The sequence below is a fragment of the Pezoporus wallicus genome, unplaced genomic scaffold (genome assembly GCF_028554395.1).
Source record: "Pezoporus wallicus isolate ANWC-B61680 ecotype Strahan unplaced genomic scaffold, APGP_CSIRO_Pwel_v1 contig_14529, whole genome shotgun sequence".
NCBI lineage: Eukaryota > Metazoa > Chordata > Aves > Psittaciformes > Psittacidae > Pezoporus > Pezoporus wallicus.
In genome coordinates, this window is record NW_026642411.1 from 67956 (window position 1) to 94375 (window position 26420).

A 26420-nucleotide genomic window follows, 5' to 3' on the forward strand; every position below is an offset into this window, starting at 1 on the left:
CTCATCCCGGGCCTGGCATCATTTGCGTGAGAGCATCCTGGTATCAGGGCTGGAGGGAGGCGGGGGCACTGCTCACTGTCCCTGTCCTCTCACAGAGGGGGAAAGGACAGCACTGAAACCGGAGCCCTGATGAATAGGAATGGGCTGGGGAAGGGTGCAGCTGCCTGGCAGCAGCTCTGCACTGCCCACAGGGCTTGGTCTGGCCATGGACTGTGTGCTGGTGGCCCTGAGGAAGCACATGGGACCATCCCTGTGAGACCACAAGGTCCCCTACCACTGGCTACTGCAAGGAGAGACCAAGGCCGCCTGGACCAGGTCTCTGTCTGAGGGCACCAAGGAGCCTGCAGGCTGTGCAGGGGGCAATCTGGCTGTCACTGTCACTGCAAACCCTCTTTAGTTTGTCCCAGGCATTCCTGTCACAGCTCCCATCTCCAGCTGGGGCTTGATGAAAACCCCCCAGTGCCTCTGGACACGGAGCATCCCTTGCTGCTTTTGCCTTGCAGGTTGTTGCAGGAGGCTGTGCTGCTCCAGCAGGACCAGGGGTGATGGCAGCAGAACTCATGCACGGCACCATGCACAGCACCCACCCAGAAGCTCTGCCAGGAGGCACCCCTCCCATCATCTCTTTCTCCCTCCTGGGACCAGCCTTTCTCTAGAACCCTTTATGTCTCCTCGCTTCACATCCCCCTGCACACCAGGTGAGGCTCAGGCTGGCTCCCAGCAGCTCTGATTGCTCAGAACTGGCAAGCACCCCACTAGAAGGGCAGCAGCAGCAGCAGGGCTGGGGACCAGCGCTGCTGGCAGAAGGACCCGAGGGTGTTTTTCACAGGCAGGCACGGTTCAGTGCTCACAGCACAGAGGGAAACCGTGTTCCTGGGTCAGAGCAAAGGGGGACAGAGCTCACCTTGGGCTGTCACCCCTCGCTTCCCCAGGGACTGCCCATCTCCAAGGGCTCATGGAGAAGGGTTTCAGTTGTGGCAGACAGGGTATGGGGAAGGAGCAGGCATGGCTGGGACCCAGAAAGGGGGCGCCTCATTTTGGCCACCCCTCTCCAATCCCAGATTTCACCCTTCCCCAGAAGGGCGGATGCAGGAATGGGAGGTGGGACACTGATCCCCACAACAAGCACAAGCATTCCCTCTTCCCACCTCATTCCTGCTCCAAATGGGCCAGCATCAACCCCTGCCCATCACCTGCAGCACTGAATGCTCCAGGGGGATCTCCCCTTGCCATGGAGCTGGGGTGCAACTCCGGGGTCACCCCCATTCTCTACCCCACAGGGATGTGGCAGTGCCAACAGTCACATCCTGCTCCCCAGGCCCATCCCCTGTGCTCAGCCCAGGTTTTGCACCAGATGGGCTCATCTCCAGTTCTGGTCCAGACCCAGCCCAGTTGTGGCCGCCTTCATGGCGCGCACAGCCCAGGGACACGAGGCTGGGCAGTGCCCAGGGCGCAGGCACCGGCCGCCCCAGTGTCTGTGTCACATTCAAAACCATCCCCAAAGGGAAAGCCCCCATCGAGGAGCATTTACATGATCAGGAAAGGGGCCGTCTCGTGTAGCAGCAGCTTTGCCATTTTTAGGTACAGAGGCCGAGCTGTCCAGACCGGGTGCCGTGGGCCACAGGAGCAAGAGCCAGGGCTGGATGTGTCCCTGTTGTTGGCAGTGAGAGATGGCTGATTTCTGCAGCAGGCTCTGGGTGCTCCAGCTGAACCTCTGGGCGATGGCTCTGGTCACAGGTAGGTGCTCAACACGGCAGCTGTGCGCGTGCACCGCGATGTGCCGGCGCTGTCCCTTGCTTGATGCAACGAGGGCTTCACCCAGCTCTGCTCGACACGCTCTGAACTCGGGCTCCGGGAGCTGCTTCCCACTGGGTGCAGGGATGGGACCCTTCGCGCAGCCCCTTGGCTTTGGCTGGAGCCTGGCTCGAGCTGTGGTTGCAGCTGGCAGGAAAGAGGAAGGGTTGTGGGGTGTTTTTCACCATTCCTTGCTCTCGGGTCAGCACATCGCTGAGGCCATGGCCAAGCCCCATCCCTTTGCTTCATGGGGCCCAGCACCTGAGAGCGAAGGAGAAATGGGAGGAAAAAGGCTTTTTGGGTTGATTTGTGGGCCCTGTGTGAACATTCCTGTGCCGTTGCCCTTTGCATCCCCATGTATAGATTGGAATCCCAGGGTTTCATCCTGGCTCTCATGTTGGCTTTGAGGGAAGACAGGGGAAGCTCAGCCTACCCATGGCTGCAATGGGAACCATAGAACCATGGCCTGGTTTAGGTTGAAGGGACCTTAATGCTCATCCAGCTGCATCCCCCTACCATGGACAGGACCTTCTGTGTGTTGAGGGGAGGAGGGTTCTCAAGAGTGGGACCAGCCTGGTCTTCACTTGGAACCCCAACAAACCCCGGTGAGTAAAGGCCAGTGTCAGGCTGGCAGCAGCACTGCGGGCGGCAGGGACGTGCACCCGGCACAGCCCAGACGAGGAGCATCTCCCAGCTCAGAAAGCGATGAAATGGGGCTGGAGGGGGCAGTTTCCCTGCAGGGATGCAGGTGCTGGAGGTGAACAGCACAGACCTGGAAGAGGTCCCTGTGGGCTGCTGCTTGGGGAAGGGAGGCTGGCAGCGGGGTGGGAAGGCTTGGGGCAAAGGCATCGAATCTTCCTTCTTCTTCATTCTTCCTTCCTTCTCCCTTCCTTCTCCTCTGCTCAGGGCCAGAGCAGCCCCCCCGCTCCCCGCCAGCCTCCCCACAGCAGGGTTTGGCCAACCGTGGTCGCAGGGATGGAGCTGAGCACTGAAGCACTGCAGTAAACAGGGCTGGTGCTTCCTGCCCAGCTGCAGCAAGAGGAACCAAGGCACAGGGGCGCTGGAGCTGTGGCAGGGGGACCCATGGGTGCTGGGGGGTCCCCGCCTTGCCCCACTTCCTGCACTGCATTGTGGGCCCCCCAGACTAATCTGGGGGGGGGGGGCAGGCTGTGAGAACCCCCCCAGCCATCCCAGGGCTGCAAGGACAGGGAAGTCCCGGCAGGGAAAACGTTTCTGGTGTAAATGAAGAGGCGTGAGTCTGTCTGGGGGGTGCCAGGCATGGGGACATTAACAGCAAAGGCAGGTTTCATTGGAATGTCAACCGGAAAGCAGCTTAGTTAAGAGAAGATGCAGGAGATGGGATGGAAATAGAAGGGTTTGTACCCAATTCTGCACTGCCTGGTGTCCTGGTTTGATGGTCCCAAGCACTCCATGCAGCATGGAGTGGAAATGAAGAACTACAGTACGTGCCATCCCATGGGGGACACCTACATGGGCTTGTCCTATGTGGGCTCCTGGCCTTTATCTCAGGGCCCATCTCCTGTCTTACAGGTGGGATCTCAGCAGACAACAGCACCTGGAACAGCACAGGTAACCATCCCCACATGTCCCTCCCATTCCCACTGGATGCCACGAAGGGGTGGGAGATGTCCCATCACCCATTGGCCTTCTCCATCGCAAAGGCAATTCCCAGGCTGCAAGCTCCTTGGTGGCATCCCCCAGCCCTGCTCCCTCTGCAAAGCCACATCTGCTCTGTCCTCCCACGTCTCCTCCCTGTGCTCACAGAGCGCGTTGTGTGAGCAGGCACTGGAGCCGTCACACGGTGTTTGTGTCATTCCCACCAGCGGGGGGGGGGGGGTCAGCATGAACTCTGCAACCCAAAATACCGGCTAAACCCACAAAACAGAGCCAAATCACGAGTGCTCACATCACAAGAGCCAAGCTCTGCTCAAAAGCAGCATAATCCATAGCAATGAGAAGCTGTTGATTTGGGAGATGCTGGGGGTGTCTCGTGGGAGCAAGATGCCCCCAGGGGCAGGGGCCCTGCTCTCCCTGACCCCCCTTGTTCCCGGCAGACAGCGGGTGCATCACGGTGAGGCAGTACCCACGCTTTGTGGGTGCCAAGAGGAACACCCCCATCCAGTTCATCTGCTACTTCGAGGACCCCCACAGCATCCAGTGGTACAAGATGGCAGAGGGCAGCGACGACTTCCACGAGCTGAGTACCAGCACCCCCCGCTACAGCATCCAGACGACAGAGAACTTCACCAGCTTCACCATCTCCAGCATCACCTACGAGGATAACGGCATCTACGTCTGTGACAGGAAGAACCTCACAGCGCAGCAGCGGCCGCACGACTGCGGGACACAGCTCAAGGTCCTGAGTGAGTGAGAGCTCCCCATCCTCTGCACCCCAAGCCATGCTCCTTCTCCTTCTCTCACCCTTTCCCCCTCCATGGCTAGAGGTGGCTCCTGCCCGAGTGTCTCACCCCAGAGCTGGTCCCTGATGGCCATTTGCAATGCTCTGGTCTGTCCCAGTGGGGAGAGCTGGTCACCCCTGTTTCCCCATCTGGTCTTGCTGACGCTTGGAGGTGGAGCTTGGAGCTACCCCTGTGCTGTTGCTCCCAGGTCACAGTAACATCCGGCAGGTGCAGAGCAGGAACACCCTGAAGGACGCCATCATCATCATCCAGTCCATCCTGCTTGTCATCTTCATCAGTGTCCCCATACTCCTCTTTCTCAATAAAGTAAGTGACAGCATCTCCAGTAGTGAGGATGTCCCCAGAGTGCTCGCAGCAGAGTCCTGTGTCCTGGGCAGGATGCTGCTATGGACAGGGGTGAGCAGGGCTGGGTTTGGGGTGCTCCGTGGGAGCATGGCTACCTCAAGTGGGAAAAGAAGCATCTAAACCAGTGTGGGGCTGTGTGGGTTTGCCTGCGGAAGTGGGGGGACGAGGCTGGGGACAGAGGCTGGGGGATCCTGGTGGGTGCTGACACCCAACCTGTGACTCTCGTCTCCACAGGGCGAAGGCAAGGAAAGCCTGGAGGAGGACCACACCTATGAGGTAATGCTGCATTCATTAGAGAAGTACCTCTGCAATATCAGCCTGAGCAGCGAGAGAGCCTCGTGCCTTTGCTGGTGTCTGATGGGCACCACCAGCCCCTGCAGGGCACATCAGGACATTTTCCTTCCCAACGCCTGTTGCACATCAGCTGTAAAGAGCTGCTCATAAACCCAAGCCACGCTCTGAGCACATCCAGCATCTACTTCCATCCCCTCTCAGAAGCTGCCCCAGTCTCTGGGGGAACACCCTGGACATGGGTCCCAAAAGGGCTCACAAACCGTGTAGCTGAGGCCCTCAGTGCCACGGTTTAATGGTGGCCTTGGCAGCGCTGGGGAATGGCTGGATGGGATGAGCTGAGAGGTCTTTTCCACCCTGGTTGATGCCATGGTTCTATGTGCTGTGGGTGAAACCGTGGCCCCCTGCCACGTCTCAGCCCCTCTCTTGCTGCAGGGCCTGGAGGTGGAGCAGATGGCCACCTACGAGGACATCACCCCCTTCCGGGATGTGAAGGCCAAGTGGACAGTTGGGGAGCACCCAGGAGAAGAGTGAGGGGTCCTGCACCCAGCGCCAGCATCCACAGGGACCGGCCTCAGCTCCTGTCCTGGACCACAGCTTCGATGGGTGCCTGGATCCCAGGCTGTGATCCCTGGTTGCAAACCACCTCCGGCGTCCCTGCACAGAGCCCAGGCCCTGCTATACACCCCTAAAGCCCCTGTAGAAATTAGGAGCCACCTGCAAACCCCCCAGTATCAACCTGGCCCCAAGCCCTGGCAGACCCACACCACACCAGCACTGAGCTCCTGCATGGGCAATGCCACGCAAGCCCCACAGTGGGTGGGGGTCTCCTCCAGCCCCACCACCCCTGGGAAGGACAGGACCAGCCATGGTCACTGTGCGCTGCAAGGACCCTCCTGGCCTGCGAGACCCCACTGCAGCCCTGGCAGAGGAGCCAAGGTGAGCAGCAGCATGGTGAACAACCCAAGGTGAGCAGCAGCATGGTGAACAACCCAAGGTGAGCAGCAGCATGGTGAGCAACCCAAGGTGAGCAGCACCATGGTGAACAACCCAAGGTGAGCAGCACCATGTGGATGATGGAGGAGGATTTGGTGCCACCAGTAGCCTTCCAGCCATGGCTGTACCCAGCAGCTGTCGGAGGTAGAGGATCCTCCAAACCCACTTCATTTTCCTCAAAGATGACAGGAAAAGCTGGGGATGCAGCTCTCAAGAGCTGGCCCGTGCCATGAAGATGTCCCTGCACTGAGGGACCCGTGCAACCTCAGAACGGATGGGACAGATGTGCACTGTGGGACACAACTGCCCAACTGCTTTTTGAGTCCTAATAAAGGTCATGGGTAAATTCCCATCCTGCTCCCTCCCGTCATGCCCGGTCTGTGCCTGTCCCACAGCCCTGGTGCCAGTGTCACTGCCCTGGGTATAAGGAGCAGCTTCCCATGGGTCCAGCTCAGCTGGAGCCCAAACTTCACCCCCTGAGGGCCCTGAGCACAGGCTGGGAGGCAGAGCCAAGAGCAGCCATAGACTTCTCCACATCCCAACAGGTGAAAAGCTGCTTCACTTGTTTAGATACTGCTGGTGATGCTCAGGGTAAGGCAGACACGGGACCACCCTGAAGAGAATTGAGGGTTTTTTCTGTCCCAGAGAAGAGAAAGGGCTTGGAAAAGCACAGAGTGTCACACTGCTTTATGAGATGCTGCTTTGGGCCACAAATGAAACACAAAAGCATGCTGAGCTGGTACCCAAGAGCTGCTGATGCAACTGTAATTGTGCCAGTGACCTCTGTGTGGCCAGCCCAGCGCTTCCCAGTGGCACTACTTTCTCCACGGCACTTCTGCCTCATTTAATGCCCAGAGAAGACTGGGAACAAACCAAGCCTCAGGGGCACCGCACAGGCTGGACCATCCTGGTTGCATCATGGATCATTGCTTGGCTGCAACTCTGGCCACAGCAGGGGTTGGAACTGGAGGATCTTTAAGGTCCCTTCCAGCCCAAACCAGGCTGGGATTCTGTGATTTAGCACCATGCTTGTACTGAGAGAGCAGCGAGGCAGCAAGTGACGGGCAGGACTTGGGTCCCTGGTGCTGCACCAATGCAGCTGCAGTGGTAGAGCATCACCATACAGAGGCAGCCAAGGCGGTGCTGGGCTGAGGTACCCACTGCCCTGCTCTCCTCTGACAAATATTGACATATTTAAACAGGATCTGGAGGAGAAAAACACCCCCAGATGTTGCTGGCTATTGGGTGACGGGACACCTGATAGCTGCAGGACCCACTGTTCCCTCTGCACCAGGGACTGACATTTACCCTGCGACAGCACCACGTCTCCAGTGAGCAAACACCCAGGGGCTTCTTGGAACAGGCCACGCTCTCCTGGCATGTTTATTAACCAGCTCTTGCACCCTCTGCCTCAGTGATGCTGCTGCCTCCAGGAAACCGGAGCTGTGCCGGGGGCACAGGAAATCCAGGGCCTGGAGGAGCCACATCACCACCATGACAGTGGAACCATCCCTGAGCCCAGGGCAAAGGGCTGAAACAGCCTGGTTTGAGAGGCAATTCATGCCTCTTGAGGAGGAAAAGTCCTTTAAGCCTCCCCTGGAGCTGCCTGTCCTAGGTTCTGTCTTGGTTTGCTCAAACGCAGGGATAGGTGTGCAGTGACCTCTCCTCTTGCCCATGTCCCCTTCCCCATCTCCTCTTCCCCATCTCTCTACCTCCTTTCTACACCAGCCCCCTGCTCAATGCAGAGATATTTCATGTTTGCATCTCAGACAAGAGCAGGAAGATGCTCTTAACGAGATCTTCTCCTTGCTTTGTCCAGCTGAGGACAAGAAACCTCCCAGAGCTCTGGCAGCTGGATCTGCAGCAGGCAGGCTGGAAGCTGGCTATGACAGCAGTTTACCTCCCCCATGGCAAACCAGGTCACCAAAACGATTCACTGACCCTTTACAGTTTTGGTAGAAGCAGAAAGAAAGGACTTGGCAGGAACAGGATTCATCTCATTGATAACATCCATCCCTGCTCACGGTGCGGGGGAAAAGGTCCCACCTGATTCAAGTCACATCTCCCAAACTGGCCCACCAGCCCTGCCAAGGCTGCAGCAGCAGGCAGGGAAACCAGGCGGACACAGCAAGTTCCCCCGTGTAAGCACTGAGGTGATTTTGGGATGGGTCTTCCTATGATGAAGAAACCTTTATTTGTAATAACCAACAGAATACGGCAAAATCATCCCCAGGCAAACAACCTCCCCAGCCTTTCCATCTCTGTATAAATGACTGCGATTAGGGAGCACCATTGCGAACACTTGTGCATTTACGCACACAGAAGATGCAGATATGTTGTTGTGATCATGACACACATATACATTTTAAACAGACCCCCTGCTATATAAGGGGTGGCTCAGCAGTGGCCTTCGTCAGCCTACATGAAAGGAGGAAACCTTCACTGCCAAGCAACACCTGAGCAACGAACCAGGCAGAAATGGCTCCAGGTACTTTCCTTTATTTCAGTTTTGAAGGATCTGCTCCAGGGAGACCTCAGAGCAGCTCCAGTGCCTGAAGGGGCTCCAGGAAACCTGGAGAGGGGCTTGGGACAAGGGCCTGTAGGGACAGGGCAAGGGGAATGGCTTTAACCTGCCAGAGAGGAGACTGAGATGAGCTCTTAGGCAGAAGCTCTTCCCTGTGAGGGTGCTGGGGCGCTGGCACAGAGTGCCCAGAGAAGCTGTGGCTGCCCCATCCCTGGATGAGGGGAGATGATGATGAAGATGATGATGACAATGATGGCACTGTGCTGTGCTATACACACTCAGTGCCAGCCTTAAATGAAAATGTGGCAACTTACAAATCAATGAGAAAGGATACTTTTCCCCACAGCGCCACTTTAATCAAGGAATTAACTCAGGTAGTCGTTGGCCTAAACTGGACAAGGAGAGGGTGGAGAACATGAAGAACAAGGTCAAGATGCAGTTATAACAGTTACCATTAAAGTAAGTGTTGGCAGGAATATTAAAACTCATACTCTGAGCTCAAAGTGGGGATCAGGATGACGTCTAATGTGCGCATCCAAGTCCTACAGGCTCCAGGGCATTTGTCTGAGGTTAACTCTGGGGTCTTTGCAAGCACAGACGAACACTTGTGTGAGTGGATGGCACAGGCTGAAAACCTTTAGGGCAGCATGGGCAGAAGAGGCTGAGGCTCAATCGCCGAGGGCCAGCCTGCTCCTCAGCACAGTCACTAAAGGGCTGCTAACATCCCAGCTCTCTGCTTTGCTGCAGGGTCCTGGCTGTCTCCTCTCTTCCTTGCTGTGATCACTCTGGGACTGCAGTGGCCACAGGAAGCTGCCACCTTCCCGGCCATGCCCCTTTCCAACCTGTTTGCCAACGCTGTGCTGAGGGCTCAGCACCTTCACCTCCTGGCTGCTGAGACATACAAAGAGTTCGTAAGTTCTGTGGCCTCCAGGCACGTCCTCCACATTAGCTTGATGGTTCCAGGACTGTGTTATTTCCTAGAGCCAGAGACTTTTCAACCATCAGCTCTTGATGAGGAGAAAGGGTCTCAATAGGATAGGACAGGCTCTGTCCCCACCTCTGATCCTGCACAGCCTCCTCCTTGGGGCCATCAGTGCCCATGTCCAGAGCTGCTGCACAGGCTGAGGTCTCTCAAAGAGACCCTGCAGCAGTGGGAGATGGCACAGATGCTTTGCAGGACTTTCTGTGTCAGTCACCTTTGGCCCTGGGCAAGTCTGAGAGCTTAAAACTATGCAGTTCCTGCTGCTGCCAGGAGCAAGAGCTGTCCTTGGGGGTGATGTGATCCATGGGAGAACCCTCAGCACCTCAGCTGAGTGTGAGGAAGACCTTTAGGTCTTTTAGGTCCATTGGGCCAGCACAGAAACTCCTGCTCCCTACCTGCCAACCCTGTACAGAGACACCTCTCCTTTCCTTCTTGCAAGCTGTCCTGAACAGAGCCTGGGCAAGTGCCTCTTGTCTTCAGTCAGTGCAAAGGCAACAGAGCTGGCTATGTTTGGATGTCTCCGCAGGAACGCACCTATATCCCAGAGGACCAAAGACATGCCAACAAAAACTCCCAGGCAGCGTTTTGTTACTCAGAAACCATCCCTGCTCCCACGGGGAAGGACGATGCTCAGCAGAAATCGGTGAGTTTTCCTCCCCAGGGCAAGACCAGGCCTGTGTGAGGAGCTCAGCTGTGCCTCATTCCAGGGACAGAGGGTTTCCATCTGGGAGCACTTCAGTGCTTCATGCCTCCTCTCCCTGTTTCACTATTTAAACCCTGCATGAAGCAGGAGAGGCTCTTGTGGGTTATGCCATAAATCACAATTCCACCCCACGAATGAGGAGCAAGCTGTTGTCTGCACAGGACATGTCTGGGTGGTGCTCCTCAGCTTGCAAGTTCCCCTGCACCTGCTGTAGGAGCAGTGGCACGTCCCTGGGTCACCTCCAGCCCGGCTCAGAGGACTCCCAGGGAACTCCCAAACACTTCAGCTTTGAGCCTTTCTTTCCTTAATTCCAGGACATGGAGCTGCTTCGGTTCTCACTGGTTCTCATCCAGTCCTGGCTGACCCCGGTGCAATACCTAAGCAAGGTGTTCACCAACAACCTGGTTTTTGGCACCTCAGACAGAGTGTATGAAAAACTAAAGGACCTGGAAGAAGGGATCCAAGCTCTGATGAGGGTAAGTCACAGCATGTAGCATGACTACAGAATAACAAAGACCTCCCAGACACGGAGCACACACCTCCCACTGTGAACACCAGTGGCATCCTTTGGGCTTCATTTACCTTATAATGCTGAAATCATGATATCCTACTGCATTCAGTTCATCAGTGGGGAGTACAAGGAACCACAAAAAGGATAATAGTACTGCTGTTGCTGTTCAGATAGCAGTACAGATCACAATAGGCCAGACCCACTCTTTCCAAACCCAGCACCAAAGAATGCTCAGTTGCTTAAATCTGCTGTACAACCAGCAACAGAAAGTTTGCTGCATCTCTGAGCAAAATGCTCCAAAATGGAGTGAATTTTGCATTTAGACTTGTGACACTGTATAAAACAACCCGTACCAGCATGTACAGGTGAAGCCCATGCTCTTTCACATGAATACAGCACCCAGATTACTGAGACCTGGCAAGTGATGTTCTTCAAGGGTCACTCTTTACTTTTGCTCTGTTGTTTTAAGCGAAACTGCTTATTATCGCCCAGTCATGCTTACTCTACAGCTAAGTTTACCTGTCAGTGCACAGAGCTAGAGCTCCAAGATCTGTATCTGTGAGGAATGAGGCTGGGCAATTACACAGCGCCTTCTAGCATCTAAATAGCTCTGAGAGTCAGGTCCTGAGAGCAAAGAGAGATCTCCTGTCCTGACATTCCGCTGGAGTAAGTAGGTGTATGTATGAGTATCACTTCCAGGTTTTGCTCTCCATTTGACATGTGCTTGGCCATTAGGAAGGAGTACACAAACTAGACAAATAACCACACTTCATCCCTTTATAACACTGTTTACTTAACCAAAGGTGTCTGTTTGCTGTATCAGGGGGTGGGCAAACCAGGGCAGGAGAGGCAGATCTGTCACCTCTGGATGCATGCAGCTGGGATCTGGGTTTGAGCTTTGTTCACTGGGAAAGTGGGAGAAAAGAGAATTATTTTCCTGGTTCCCCATCTCCTTAGCAAGAGTAACCACAGAGAGACCCGCAGCGCTCCCTTTAAGACCCCAAAAGGCACATTCTTTCCTCCCTGCAGCCTTGTGCCCAGCTCCCTTCTCCCTACCAGCAATTTGTATAGCATCCCCCCTGCACAACTGCCCTGTCTGTAAGCACGTAGAAGTAGGTTTGAAATATTATTGGGGGGGGGGGGGGGGGGGGGGGGCGGCGGGAAGAAGCCCCAGTCGCCTCTAAAAGCCGAGCAGGAGCCTCATCCATGGGTCCCTTGGAGGATGCTGATGCACCGGCACCTCTCCAACCTCCGCAGGAGCTGGAGGACCGGAGCTCGCGGGGTCCCCAGGTCCTCAAACCCAGCTACGACAAGTTCGACATCCACCTCCGCACCGAGGACGCGCTGCTGAAGAACTACGGCTTGCTGTCCTGCTTCAAGAAGGACCTGCACAAGGTGGAGACCTACCTGAAGGTGATGAAGTGCCGGCGCTACGGGGAGGGGAACTGCACCATCTGAGCGCGGGGACGGCTCCGCCCTGCTCCTGCCCCTCGCTGGCCGCGGCTGCCCTGCTCCCTGTAAAGACAAGCGGAGAATAAACGCTTCTGCCGACACGAGTCTGGTTAATGGGGGGGATGCGGGCCCGAGCTGCTACAGGGGCGGCGCTGAACGGGGGCTTGGACAGGGCAGGTTTGGTGCCGGGGCTGCACCCGCGGGGCGCCGGCGATGCCGGGCGGGAGGCAGGGCCCGGCATGGCGGAGCTGGTGCAGTTCCGGGTGCCCGCCGGGAGCGCGCAGACGCTGCTGGTCTGGGGGCTGGAGCCGGAGCCGGGGCTGGGGGTGAGGAGAGCGCTCGGAGCGGGACCGGGGACCCCCGAGGTTGGGGAGTGGGGCCGGGTCCTCCCCGCAGCGTCTATCAGGGCCCCCTCTGCGCTGGTGGCTTCACGTGGATGTTGACAGCGTGTTCCCGATCCCTCTCTGTCCGGTTTTGGGGGGGGGTTTGTTCAGTGTTCCCGAGGCATTCTGGCGGCAGGGCCAGCGCGCGGTCCTTTGTGCCCCCCCCGTGCCACAGCAAAGCTGCACAGATCCCAGAGTAAGGTGGAGCAAGACCCCATCATCTGCCAGCAAAATACTGCAGTTTGCTCACGCAAAGCATTCCCACCCAAAGGATGGTGGGGAGCAAAGGGGGTCCGGGATGAGGGTGAATGGGGGGCAGGAAGCCTCATGTCCCACTTGGCTCTCCTCCCAGTGCAGAGGCTGGAGGATATTAGAGATAAGGGCAGAGATCCAGTGAAGTTGAGCTTATTGTTGTGGAGAGATGCACAGCCTCAGAGATTGTTCCAGGGCTTATTCCTGTTAAAGGGTACTGAAACCTGCCCTCATTCTCTAGGTAATCAGGCCTTGCGAGCAGTCTCCCGTGGCTCAGCTCTTCGGGCACCCAGAGATATTTCAAAAGCCCTTTTTTTCTTTCTTTTCCTCAGCATTCCCTGTTTTCAGCGTTTTCGAGGTTCGGGCCGCTCTACTCGGTGCGAGTGCACAGGAACGCGGCTGTGGCAGGGCCTGGCTATTGCGCTGTTATCAAGTTCTGTTCAGCTGGAGATGCCAGCAGAGCCCAGCACGTGTGCAATGGGCAGAGGCTGTTTCAGAAATCTCCCTTGAAGGTAAGCAGAACATGCAAGTGAAACCTGCAGGACTCGCGCCTCCAGCAGCAGGGTGGAATCACATGGAACACTCGGTGGTGTCAGTGATGTTTCTCGTGCAAAAGGTTTACTGACTTGTGGCTGGGTGCTCCCACTATGGAGATGCCCCCCCCCCCCCCCGCCCGGCTCCCAGGTAGCATTCAAGCAGTAAAACGGCAGCATCTCTCCTCTGAAATAATCTACAGAGCCTGCTTCTGGGTAACAGATACTTAACACTTGTGATAAGAATGTTTAACAATCACCCTCACCTTTACTGAGAGGGTGCTGAGGCACTGGTACAGGGTGCCCAGAGAAGCTGTGGCTGCCCCATCCCTGGCAGTGCTCAAGGCCAGGTTGGACACAGGGGCTTGGAGCAAGCTGCTCCAGTGGAAGGGGTCCCTGCCCGTGGCAGGGGCTGGAGCTGGAGCTGGAGGAGCTTTAAGGTTCCTTCCAACACAAACCAGGCTGGGATTCTTTGTGGTCAAGAACTAGGTTACCTTCGGATGTTTCTCCCAGAGCAATCAGTGGTATCATAGTGGGAACCTTACAGCAGAGCCTGGCTAAGCAGGGTTCTTCTTTCCTGCACAGGTTTGTGTTTGCACCAAGCAGAAGGGGTTTCAGCAAAAAGTCCTCGCTCTCAGCAGCAACAAGGGCCAGGAGCTGGCCAACCACTACCTTGGCTTTAACGGCTGGTCCAGTCGCATCGTCACAGTAAGGAGCCCTTTATATTCACCCATCATCCTTCCCCTCATCCTCTTCTCAATTATACTGGTTGGTGGAATGAGAGGAATTGTCCTCAAATCAGCAAATAAGAGACAGTTACAGGAGCTGTATTTCAGACCACCAGTGGGGGTATTTTGAAAGCATGGGGAGAGAAGGCAGTTGCCTTGGCTTCTGCTCTGCTTCCATCCACAGCTTCTGCCTTGGACTCCCATGCTGTGCAGAGGTGTGTAGTATACGGGCATAGCCCTAAGTGTTCCTAATATACCCTCTAATCTAATCCAAATGAATTATCTGTGGGCTTCCCAACAGCTGCAGAATGTATCTGGCTTTGTTGGTGAGAATGAGGACCTGGGAAGGACGTTACCTGTGAAATACCTGTGTGCTGTGGAGGTGACACAGCCTGAACACGGGGTGCGCACAAGGGGAGTCGCCCTGGCCGAGGCAGATGTAGAGAACAGTGCAGGTATGCTCTGGGGGCAGCTGGAAGTCTCTCTCAGCAGCCATCACAGGCCCTGAGCAATCTTGCCTGTGCACAGTTCGTGGGTCTGAATTCAGTGGGAGGCAAGGGTCTGAGCTGCTGTGCTATGCAGCAAGGGATCTTGAACGTGCCTCTTCCCTCCCTGATTCACACTGGCATCACTTTCCTACCCTCTGTTCTCTCCCTTTTGCCTGCAGTGTTATCATTCCTCATCACAGCCACTTCTGTGCCTGTGTCTGTGCTGCCTCCTGCCACAGGCCTAAGGATCATGTGCTGTCATGGCCTGGCACATGAAACCCCTGTGAGGGTGCTGCTGACGACTCCCAAACCATAACCAGCTTTCTTATCAGACTGTGAAGCTGTTTGGTTAGCAAAATGTAGCCGGTGTGCTTCCTATGCAGAGCATCATCTTAATATCAATACTGTGCTGCTTGTTGTGTTCAGATTCTCTTGAGTTGCTCACAGCAACAAGAAGAGTTCAGAAACTTGCAGCTGGGAGAGCTTTGGCTAGTGCCTTTCAGAAGATACTCCTCATTGTCTTAGGTAAGGCTTAGGTTTATATTAAACACTGGGGTGGTTTTGCTGATATTACAACTTTCATGATCATCAATACAAATCCATTTTCTCTGTGCTTCTCTTGGGATTCATTGAGACTTGGGGGGTCTCAAGCAAAATGAAGCCTGTGTCTGGTCTGTAATGATTTAACAGAGTGGTTCCACCCTATGAGCTGTGTGAGCAAGAGGAAGGTCCACAAGAGGTCAGATTTTTTGATGATAGTCACTGAAATTCCAAATTCCAAGGGTGTAAATGCTGTCAGGGAGAGCTTTTTAACACTACATGTGCATGCCACATAAGGATATGAGGAAGTTCTGCTTCCAGGGGTGACATGAACTGAACTGCAGCATTTTGCACATTCCTGTCCTAGTTCCAAGCCAGCCAGGTGCTAGCAAAGGTCTGTGCCCTACGGCTGTGTTCAGTGTTGCTTCTTTGGGGCTACTGTCTCCTTTGAGTCTCTAATGGTAGGAGCTGGATTTGAGCCTGCCCAGGAACTGCTAGTTCTGCTTCCTCTGGGTTCCAGGTGCTATGCTCTCTGAGCTTTTAGATTATGCCTGTTTATGTGGTATCTGAGTACTTTACTCTTTTATGCTTATCATGACAGATCCTCATGGGATCGGGTCAGTGCCACTGTCCTCATTCTACAGCCTTTCATCTGCCACGTTCCTCCCCTGGCTTCATTAAGGTGTTCATGTGAAAGGTGGGTTTCTGGGTTCAGATGTTTTGCAGTACTTCCTGACTTCTGATCCATCACATGCACAGGGACTGACAGTTAATGTGCTCCATCTCTCCATGGATTTGTTTCCTCAGTTTCAGTTTCCACTGCATTTAGTAAGAGCCATTTGGTTTGCTGTGAAGAAGGAGAAAGGCCAGAGAAAGCAGCACACTGGTTCAGACCAGCTGCTCTCTCTGAAAGCCATTGTGAAGCAGAATTATCCCATCTGGGGTTTCGGGCTGGTTTCTTGGCATTACACACGGTAGTAACTCACTGTGGCTCTGCTGCTGGTTCTGTTTCAGGGAATGGGAAAGTGGCCATGGAGTACAGTTCCTCTCAGGAGGAGCCCACAGACTGCAACAGAAGAGGAGCTGAAGGGGCTTGTGCAGGTGGGAACAGGGGGTGATCAGCTTTTGTACAGGGCCCGTGTGTTACCTCTGGGGACTGGAGATGGAGCTGTTGACTGTTACAACCTCCGCCATCCCTCTATGCAGCAATCACCTCCACTTAAATCCCAGGAAGTAATTACATCTTGGAATTGTACAGCACATTAAGGATTTAAAACTCCTACTTCTTTGTGCACTGTGGAGAAACGCAGGTGTATTTTAAATGCTAGAGGAAAGTGAGAAGTACACTCTGTACAGCCCCTTCTATGTGACCTCTTTTAAACCCCCAGAGAGCTGACCTAACACGTGCTGACCGCAAGAGAAGCAAGCAGGGAAGTCAAACATGAAGCATGCTGCTTCTCAGAGCTCTCCTTTGGCACAAGAGCCATCCCTCAGCTCCCCGCCATCTCACTTCCCTTGGGATGGGATGTGGGAGGGGATTCTGCATGCTCTCTCCACAAGGCACCTTCCAGGCGGATAGGGAGAGCAGCAGACAGGAATTCAGGACTTGCTTGGGAGGGGAGCTGCTGGGTGTCCTCTTGGTTCACTGCCTTGTGATCTCAGCCATTCCAAAGTGGGAATGTTCCCAAGTTGGTAAATTCTGGGGAGGCTGTATCAAAACCACCGTGTTAGCAGGTGCACAGAGATAAGTTCACATATGTTGTAGAGCAAGAAACTGACTCTGGATTTCTCTTCTCAGGTCAATGAATTCTCCTTAGAGCAGTTTGACCTCGAAGAAGAAGTTTTGTCTGATCTCAGTTTTGATGCTGAGCCAGGAGATGCCATCTAATGAGTGGAGCTTTGTCTTCGCAAAGTCCTGCAGTGTGTGATTAGGAATCAAAGTCTAATGTTGAGAACTGAGTTGTGTGTCATAGGCAGTGTTTTCATCTTCTCCAAGTAACAGTGAAAGAAATGGGCAATAAACATGGTGTTACTAAAATTAAGCCCCAAAACACATGGAGTTCTCAGAAAGGAAGTGTTTTCCTGTCAACTTATCCATGTCAGCTATATCTGGAAGCCAGCTTAGCTGCATGGTTATTATTGAGACAGCAGAAGAGATGTGCAGAGCACTTGCAGAAGAATTACAAGGAGCAAGTCCTCCCTGCAAGAGCCTCCATGCAGCCCAGGTAGCCCCAGTGTGCAGGAGAAAGCTGGAGACAGCAGAAGTAGCTGTGGTACTTCCAGCGCACAGCACAGAAAGAAGGATTTCTTTCTCTAGGTGAAGTAACCTCTAAAGAAACAAGGCCAAGTCTTGTAGTAACGTGTTGAGCCCCAACTCTAAGTAACTGGGACATTATCACGGTGTAAAGCCAAGATTCTTTCTCATTTCAAACAGGTTCACCAAATTCAGCTAAATCTTGTAACCCCGAGTGGTGAATGAACCTCAGGGGCAGCACAAGCGATGGGAAAGGGGCATCAAGCTCCCCAAATCACAAGGATAACAAACCCCTGCTCAGATTGTTTGACCTCTCTGATGGGAAACTAGGAGAGCTCAGGGCACAGCCACAGGAATGGTTTCAGATCCCCCTTGGACTGAGAGCAGTGGGACCTGTGTAATGTACCAAAACGAGAGAGGAAAGGGGTGATTTGCTTCAGAAGATCTATGATGGGGGTGAGGGTTTTAACCAGGAGGGTGAAGAGCAAACACACTCTGGTGCCTGTTTGCCACACACAAACACACTTTGGAAGCAGTTTGCCGGCGGGAAGCAGAGCCCCACCTCGGACTGGGGATGCTCACAGAGGTTCTACGGAGAGGGCACTCTCTGGAGCAGCTCCACGGTGACAGTGCACAGGACTCAGCAGCTTCAACCCTGCAGCCCACGGCTGCTGCTGCTGCTGCTGGTCCTCAGCACTGAGGCAGGCCCTGCCCCGCCGGGGCACCCCAGCTGCTGCTGCGCCTGGCCCTGTCCCTGGAGCCCTGCCCGGGTCCCGGCGGCGCTGCCCTGGCCCGCGGCACCCCGCCCGCCCGCCAGCTGCCGGACAGTGAAAGGACAGTGGGCAGCAAGGGTGCAGAGGAAGAGCTCCCAGCAGCAGAGGGTGGAGCAGAGCAGAGACTGAGCAGTATGCAGCATTTCGTCCATGCTCTGCCGGCTGACAACGGCCCCCTGCTGCTGCCAGCAGCGCTCCAGAGGCCACGGCTGCAGCAGAGCGTTCCCCTCGGGGCGGGAGCCCACCCAGCGCCCCTGCAAGCACCACCAGGCGCGGGCAGCACAAGGGGCAGGAACCGCCCGTCCCAACGGCACCCGGCAGCTCCAGCGCCCTGGGCAGCGCGGCCACACCAGGAGCCGCCTTTGACTCCTTGTTCAGCCGCCACCGGCACTCACTGGTGCCAGACCGAGCCCTGCACGAGTTCATGGCACGCGTGGCTCGAGCCCTGCGTGGGGACTGTGGCCTGCCCCAGCTCCAGCCGGCCTGCTCCAGCATGGTCTCGAGGATGGGGCTGCTCCTGAAGCTGCTGAGCGAGAGGCAGCGCGACCCGGAGCCCTCTGACCTCCTGGAGCAGTGTGTGTGGGAGGAGGATGCCGGCACCTCGCATCCCCGTGCCCAGCCCAAGGACATGGACAGGGAGTCTGCAGAGACGGTACGAGAGAGCAGGGCACTGCTGCGTGTGTGTGTGTGTGGGCAGTGGGAATGGAAGGGGCCTCCTTTTCCTTTCCTCTCCATCCTAATGCGCCCTCCTTTTCTCCCAGGAGATGGCCAAGCACACCTCTGGCCACAGGCGGCTGCTGGCGCTCTTGCTGTCCGCCATCATCACCCTCATCACATCTATTGCAATTCTGGTGCTGTGCTGCTTCAAGGTGAGCCATGGACTCATTTGGCAGAGCACTGCCAGCCAAGCCCTGGGGCTGGAGCACCCAGGGGAAGGGGGGTGCTCCCACAGTGCTCATGGGCCCCGGGTGCTGCTGCGGATGCCCGTGGATGTGCTGGGGAGCACAGGAGATGTTCTCCCAGACTTGGAGCTCGTTGCGGTACCCGCACCCTGGGGCTCGGAGGGGTTCAGAGCTGCTGGGAGCAGCTTGTCCTGGCTCCTGCCAGGGTCTGTCCCCAGCTCTGCTGGGCAGCTTCCCAGCAGCTCCTTCCTTGAGCAGGGCTGCGGCTCCCTCTCATCACAGCCTCTGCCATCAGCCCTTCCCGGGCTCTATCCCGCAGTCCCTCACCCCAAGCATCCCCTCCCCAGCTCCTGTCCTGGCCTTGCTCTGCTCCAGTGCCCGCTGCTTCCATTCGTGCAGCAATGCCCCTGCTCCCTGCCCTGAGCCCATACCCAGCCCTTCCGCATGGTGCCGCGGCTCTGGTGGGTCGGGGCCATGCCCGGGCACAGGGCAGGGGCCCCGTCGTGCTCACAGAGTTTGAACCTCCCTTTGGGGCCCTTCTCCTCCAAAGGGACAAATGAGCTTTCATGTGTTTAGAAGGCATCGTGCGTGTTGCAGGGGCGGGGGGACCCTGCAGAGGAGAAAGGCAGACATCAGCAAGGCTGAGATGAGGAGTTCTGGGTCATTCCAGAGGCCGGGAGCGCCTGGGAGCTGGGCAGGGAGGCATGGGGGGGCTCTTCCTAAAGGCGTGGCTGCTGGCACAGCCTTGCACGGATGTAGAAGGGGCTGGGCTGGAGGAAGAACCTTCCGGCTCCCCCGTCCTGCAGTGTTCCATGAGGAACCCCCGCGTTCTGAGTCTCTGTCTCTCCGTCACCAGGTCTGCACCAAGAAACCTGCCGAGGATTCCCAAGGCAGCAGCAGATGGTGCCCGCGTCTGCGACGGTAACTCCTGCCCTGCCCCAACAGGCTCTGCTCCAGCAGCGCCCAGCCCTGCCCAGAGCCCCCCCATCTCCTCCAGCACCACAGGAGTTCATCCTTTGCTTCTCATCCCCCTGCTCCCGCTTGTTTCCAGGCGCTTTCAGGACCTGCGAGTCAAGTGGTCCAACAGGAGCAAGGACACGGACACGGACGAGGAAGAGGTAAGGGCAGGGGCAGGCTCCAGCTCCTCCCGTCTGCCTGCTCCCTGCCCCGTGCCTGCTTCTCACCGCTCCAATCCCTGCCCTCCCAGTTCCCTCAGGAGTCGCTCCAGTCGGAACCCCAGTGGCTGCAGTATGTGCTCCAGCCCCTCGAGGCCCAGCAGAGGCGTCCCTGGCCCAGCTCTACGATGGGGAGGGCTCCGAAGAAGAGGACGATTTGGAGGAGCGTGGCATAGCGTAAGTGTGATGGTGGCGATGCCAGCACCCCAGTTAAGCTCTTGCGCCATGTAGGAGCTCATGAGACTTTCCTTGGATGCTGTTTCCTTTCTGTTGTTTTCTTGGCCGCTATTTCCTGGCTTATTATGTACTTGCTGTTCTGCCACTGCTGCTATGTCCCTGCTCTCATTTCAGCTGGTTGAGCATCGGATCCCAACCACTCCCTGCCATAAGGACAGTGGATTGATGTTTGGCCCTCTGCCTTCTGAGTGCCTAAGATCTGGAGCAATGGTCCCTGACCGTGGAGCAGGATGTTGCAGGCCCCTGACTGCTCAGAAGCCCCCACGGCTGCTCCCTGGAGGACGCAGGGCGTCGGGATCCACTGTGCCCGTGGTGTTCAACACGATGCAAGGCAGGAATCAGCACAGGAAAAATCATTGCCTGCGTTTGAGTTACATCAGAGTGATGCGTGTCAGCAACTCAGGGGTCCTAGTGGTCACTGCACTTCGTGTGGAGATGGAATCCCTTGTGATCATTGTGCTACGTGCAAAGGGTATGATAAGTGTCCCTGTCAATACCACAGTGAGGAGGAAGAAGAAACAAGGGAATAATTCCCTTGGGTCAACCGCTGTATTGTGCAAATAAACTTTTTGTCCATTGTTTAAATTGCATGGATGTTCTTAGAAAAGGGGGGCGGCGGAATAGGTAACTTAGAGATATGTCCTGTTGCAGAACGTTGTGAAACCTGTGCGCTGAACAAAGAAACACCTAAGGAGTGGAATTTATGGGTCTAAGATGGCGGTCAGACTTGTGAGAGACATAATATTTCTTCACCCAGAGACAAGACCCCAGCAACAGGTGGAGAAGCCCGGGAAAAGACGACAACAGGACTGGCTGAAAGCCAAGACCAAAAAGTATAAGCGACTATCCCCAGAAGTTCCCCTCGCGTGTCTTGGGTGGAGCGGAGACTCCCCGGCGCACCCAGCGCTGCTTGCTTATTGTCTCTCGATATTAATGATAATAAAAACCGATTAAAACAGACTGGCGATATTAGGTTTTTATAACAGTGCAGCAGAAAGGAACAGACCCCAAGTCTGACCTCTGCTGACACGCAGATTGACTCCACAACTCGTCAGGGTTGTAAAGTAGGTATGCTTTATTCAGCTGAGGCGCATGGGGGTTGCTCCTCCAAAAGCATGCACACCCCCTTTGCCACTCAGTTTGTTTATATTACATATAATGACTACCTAAAAATAAGACTGCTTCACGCCTAATACGTATGCAAAACCTATTCCTGTCTAACATTATAATTAGTTTTTCTGGCATTCGTCCCATTGGTGTGCCTGCGCAGTGCCTCCTGGTGGTGGTCGTTAGGGGGTAGTGAGGATGAAGGCCTGTAGTTCCTCTTCATCAACGCGGGTAGCCTCTTGCTTTCACTCAGACTCAAAAGGGTTTCGGCTCCTGTCCAAACCTCAGGTTTGGTACAAGCCGATTTTATGTATCTTAAAGCAGAAACTTGCCAAGTTTGTAGACTTTGTTACCCTGGCTATCTTCTGTTCCTTTTCTTTCTAAAGGTACTGTTTGAACAAGAATGTCTTAAATATTAAGCTATGAATCCTATCTACTACAATTCTGCCTAGCAGCTCTAACTCCTACAATTCTGCTTCACCATTCTAGTAACTTTGCCTCCTATGGCTCTGCTCCACCAAGCACAGCGACTGCTTAAGCAAGCAGGCACAATGTTAACCCTTTATTTCCCGGGATCACCGCCACCTGCATAACTTGCAGCAGTGAACAACCCTGAGTTTCCTCGGGGCAGTAAAATACATGGAGGTTCTCCAGCCTCAGCACAATGGTTGACTGCTGAGGAGGGTTCACGACACGCGTGTGAGGACTGAGTCGTTTTCTGTTAACAGACTGTTGTTGCGGGTGTAAAACCTCCGGGGCAGAGGCTGGGTTTCCCCCCGCCTCTCGCCGGGAGAAGTGGACCCCCCCGCCGCGCGCATCTCGGCGGGCGCAGAGCCAACCCGTGCCTGCCGGAGCACACAAGGGCCAGGGGCGGGCGGGCAATGGCGGGAGCCCGCCGGAGCCTGCTGCTGCCGTCGTGCAAGTGAGGGAGGTGGAGGCGGCGCGCCCGTGCTCCGCAGCTCCCTGTCCCGCTGCCTCCAGGCGCAGCCCCTCGGCCGGAGGGGAGCCGCTGACGTGCGGAGAAAGGCCTGTACAACCAATGAGCCCATGAGGGTTGTAAAGTGGCCATGTTTCTTCAGCGCTGGGCACCACGGGGCTAGCCCACCAAAGTCGTGCATGCCGCAGGCGCCCGTCCTTCAAACATGTATAGCATTGTGGTTACGTATTCATGAGAGCTGCTATACGCATTCATAACCTGTCCCCGCTTCGTACGATAATTAGTATTTCCGTGAACTCCTGCAACTGCGCATACGCAATGCTTTTTGACTCCCTTCAGTTGGAGCCCGTTGCCATCCAAATGGAGAAGGAGGTGCCCAGCAGTTCACCGCAGGGTCTGGGTGTGACACCGACACTTCCAGGTGTCCCTTGGAAGTGACACTGCTGTTTCCAAGCCAACACATCGGGCCTGAAGCTTTCCCCACATTGGAGCAACCAGCGCCAGTGGCAGAGACTGTCCCATGTCAAAATGGGGACGCACGCTCCCAGGCCTGGCCCCATTGTGACATGTGAGGTGTTCCAGGCTTTATCTGCCCAGCAGGGCCAGCACCGCCCCAGACCCGCTGCTGGGCTCAGAGCTCCTGGTTTGGATCCCCAGCCTTGAGCCTCCTGCAGTACGGAACATGCTCAGATCCTGCCCCGCCATGGCACCGCTGCAGCTGCTGCTGCTGCTGCTGCTGCTGCTGCTGGGCCTGGCCCCCAGTCTGGCCAGGTCCCTGGAGCCCTGCCCGGGGCCCTGCCGCTGCCGCAGGCACCGGCTGGACTGCAGCGGCGCTGCCCTGGCCCGCGTGCCCCCGGCCACGCGCCAGCAATCCTTCACTATCCTGTGAGTGCCCTGCAGCTCCGGGCGCTGCCCCGGGACACCCCGAGAGCGGCTCCAGGGCCCCGCTGCCTGTGGGGGGCTGAGGGGCAGCGCCGAGGGGGCAGCTCCAGGCCACAGCCCTGGGGCAGGGGAAGGGTTTGTGCTGGGGGTGACGCTGCCAATGGCTTCTCCGCAGGGATTTCAGTGGGAACGCGCTCGCCCTCATCCCCACGCAGGCGTGGCAGGGATACCCGTGGGCTGAGAAGCTGTGAGTATCCACCAGCGTCGGACATGGCGCAGGGGTTCCGGGATCCCCATCCCTCCGCCGGGCTGTCGAGCACCGCACCAGTGCTTGCCGCGTGCAGCCAAGGCCGAGCTGCTCAGCAAGGAGGGCTCCGAATCCCCAGAGCTGCTCCATGGCGAGCAGTGCCCGGGGCTGTGTCCCTCCCTCCCGCCCCCGGGGCCATCCCTGGGCCTGAGGAGCCCGTGCTCGGGCTGCAGTCAGGGTCAGCAGGCCGGGAGCAAGTGCCTGCTCCTGCCGGGAGGGTGATGAGCCCCGGCGGGACCCGCGGAGGTGCTGCAGGGCCGCTGCTGCAGGGCTGCTCCCCCGACAGCTCCATAGCCCCTGAGCCGCGGTGCCACTGCCCGTGTCCGTCTGTCTCTTGCAGGGTCCTCCAGCACAACAGCCTGCGGGCAGTGAAGAGGCGCTCACTGGAGGGGCTGCTCCTGCTGAGGCACCTGTAGGTACCCCCCTGCCCGCGGCGCTGGGCACAGCCTCCCCCGGCCCTGCCCCTGCTGCCCAGCCCGCCCCGGGAAGGGCTTTATTCCTGCGGGGATCCCCCAGGGCACAGCAGGGCCTTGGTGCAGGGGAGGGCTCCGCAGGGACGCGCTGCGCTCCCACTGCCCCACGGCCAAGCAGGAGCAGGCGGCTGCTGCCCTTTCCCTGCACAGACCCACACGAGGTCGCCTCCTCCAGGGCCAAGCTCGTGCACTCGTCCCCTCTCAGCTCAGGTGCCCCAGAGCTGCCGGTGCAGCTTCTCTCCATCGCCCATGGAGAGGAGCAGGCACTTCCCTTTCACCCACACAATGGGGCCGGGGTCTCTGGCTGAGCCGGCCATGAGACGCTGCCCACAAAGGTTCCTCTCTCCTTGCCTGCGGCAGAACAAGCCCAGGCAGGGGGTTCAGGCTGGGACAAGGAGCCTTTTGGTTTCTAGAGCCAGGCCAGAGGGCTCCTGCGCACACCAGAGCAGGGCTGTGCAGGGAGGTGACGTTTGGGAGCGAGGGGAAATAGCCCCATGCTGGTGACACAGGGCGTTTCAGCCGGTCCCTGAGGCCTCACGCAAGAGGTGCTTGGGGCGTGCATAAAGAACCTGCTCTGTTACCAGAGAGGAAAGTCAGCCCTGAAACACCCCGGTGGGATCAGAGCTGGGAGAACCTCTCTGAGCTGCAGCCACCGCGGCCAGGAGCGTGAGCCCCGGTTACGCACCACTGCAAGCCAGTGCCAGAGAGAAACCCCACGTGAAATGAGAGCTGTGGCACGTCTGTGCTGCCCGTGTGCGAGCACCCGAGAGGAACCAGCACCGTGCAAATGGCACCGACTTTTTCTGTTCTCCTGTTAACAGGGATTTATCTTACAACAAAATCCAGGCGATCGAGGCAGATGCGTTTGAGAACCTTCCTTTCCTGGAGACCCTGTGAGTTATGGGGGTTTCTTCCTGGTGTGCTTGGTGAAGCCCGTTTGCATTTAGAACCCGCTGCTGCTGGAAAAACCTCCCGTTAGTTTTAGAACAAGGGCTCCAATTTCTGCTGCTGAAGGAGCAGCCGAGCCCAGGAGCTCAGGGCATGGCTGGTGGCCACAGCACGGTGGGGCCACGGCTTGTGCAAACACAGCCAGAGCAGAAGCCAAGGCATGAGGCTTGCTGTGTCCCTGAGCAGGCAGAGAGGCAGCACACGTGCACTTCATCTCTCCCAGGCAGGTTAACAAACAGCAGGAGAGAAAATGGCAGCTTCCTCCCAGTTCCACCTTGGATGGGGCTGCTTGCTCCCGATCAGAGCTGCTTCACTCCAGATTCCTGGGGGTCAGACCCAGTTCATTTCTGTGCTCTCCTGTTTCCCCAGAAACCTGGAGGGAAATCTCCTCACCGAGATCCGCAGTGACGCCTTCCGGGCATGGCACGGGATGCAGTTCCTCCAGACACTGTGAGTGTTCCAAGGGCTAAGGGTAGCTCAGAGCAGTGGCGCTTGTCACTGTGCTCTGCTCACCTCTTGCCCCACAGAGGCAGCAGCATCAGTGCTGACTGACAGCTCTGTCAGGCCACGGCTTTGCCTGGCTGGGTGCAGGAACAGAGACAAAGCTCATGGACAGTGGGAATGTGAGGGCAAGGCCTGGTGGAGGGGAGCCACCAGAAGGTGTGAGCTGAGGAGGAAAGAAAGAGACGTTGTGTTTTCCAGAAGCAGCACTTCTGGGCTTTTGATCTCTGGGCTGGAGATAGTCAGGACCTGGTGTATGTTGTGAATCTGCCCGTCAGCATCTGCCCCGGCCTGGAACCTTCACCCCAGCCCTTCCTCACACACGTAGCCCTGAGCCCACGCCACCGCTCACATCCTGCACCCCCAGCTCACAAGGGTGTTGGTTCATTTCAGGGTCCTGGGCCATAACCCCCTGTCTGTTATCGAGGACCCGTGGTTCTTCAAGCTGCCTTCAGTCACGCACCTGTAAGTACGGACTCCCTGTTAACAGCCTACCATGGCTCGCTCTTTGTGTCTCTGGGTGCCCCGTGGCCAGGAAAGCAGAGATCCAGCAGCAATCCCACCCTTCTCCTGCCGGAGGCAGCGGCAGAGCCAGGCAAAGGCTGAGCAGCTCTGCTGTGTCCCGGCAGCAAAGGCAGCAGGGAGCTGGGACACGGACTTGAACTTGTCTGCATCCGTCTCCCATGGGATCTGCAGGATCCCTCCTGGTTCAGAGCCACGGGTGGGAGCAGGGCACAGCAGGAAGGAGAGAGGGGTTCCATCATTTCTCCTGGATTAGGTAGCAGCAGATCCCCCTGCGGCCAGCACCGCAAGCAGCAGGGACTGGGCTTGCTCCCGAGGCAGAGGCTGGTGCCGCCACCTCAGATGTGCTGTGTTTACTGCAACCTTGCAGGGACCTGGCTGCCACACGAGTGACTCGGCAGACGCTGCTCGAGCTGCTCCTGAGAACATCCCGCTTGGA

The 26420-nt window shown here is 56.6% G+C and overlaps 2 protein-coding genes and 2 long non-coding RNA genes across 4 annotated transcripts; 3 read left to right on the forward strand and 1 right to left on the reverse strand.

Moving 5' to 3' along the window:
* The first annotated feature begins 1551 nt into the window (after positions 1-1551).
* CD79B (CD79b molecule) lies at positions 1552-5594 on the forward strand. Its single transcript, XM_057429925.1, has 6 exons — positions 1552-1737; positions 3346-3384; positions 3870-4178; positions 4423-4541; positions 4815-4856; positions 5307-5594. The coding sequence occupies exons 1-6, from the start codon at positions 1671-1673 to the stop codon at positions 5403-5405; spliced, it is 675 nt and encodes a 224-aa protein (XP_057285908.1). The 5' UTR covers positions 1552-1670; the 3' UTR covers positions 5406-5594.
* A 2370-nt stretch (positions 5595-7964) lies between these two features.
* Positions 7965-17001, forward strand: GH1 (growth hormone 1). The gene is given in 12 exon segments (XM_057429928.1): positions 7965-8355; positions 9139-9302; positions 9900-10016; positions 10391-10552; positions 11845-12000; positions 13007-13186; positions 13793-13915; positions 14237-14390; positions 14850-14948; positions 15978-16029; positions 16031-16064; positions 16762-17001. Coding segments are annotated over 12 exon segments (1341 nt in total). The 5' UTR covers positions 7965-8345; the 3' UTR covers positions 16852-17001.
* On the reverse strand, positions 9017-10678 carry LOC130610237 (uncharacterized). The gene is made up of 3 exons (XR_008975004.1): positions 10616-10678; positions 9908-10047; positions 9017-9279 (listed from the first exon to the last, which is right to left on the reverse strand). It is a non-coding gene; the product is annotated as an uncharacterized LOC130610237 (long non-coding RNA).
* A 6341-nt stretch (positions 17002-23342) lies between the features above and the next one.
* LOC130610239 (uncharacterized) lies at positions 23343-25925 on the forward strand. Its single transcript, XR_008975005.1, has 5 exons — positions 23343-23477; positions 23878-23949; positions 24832-24903; positions 25328-25408; positions 25853-25925. It is a non-coding gene; the product is annotated as an uncharacterized LOC130610239 (long non-coding RNA).
* The last annotated feature ends 495 nt before the right edge of the window (positions 25926-26420 follow it).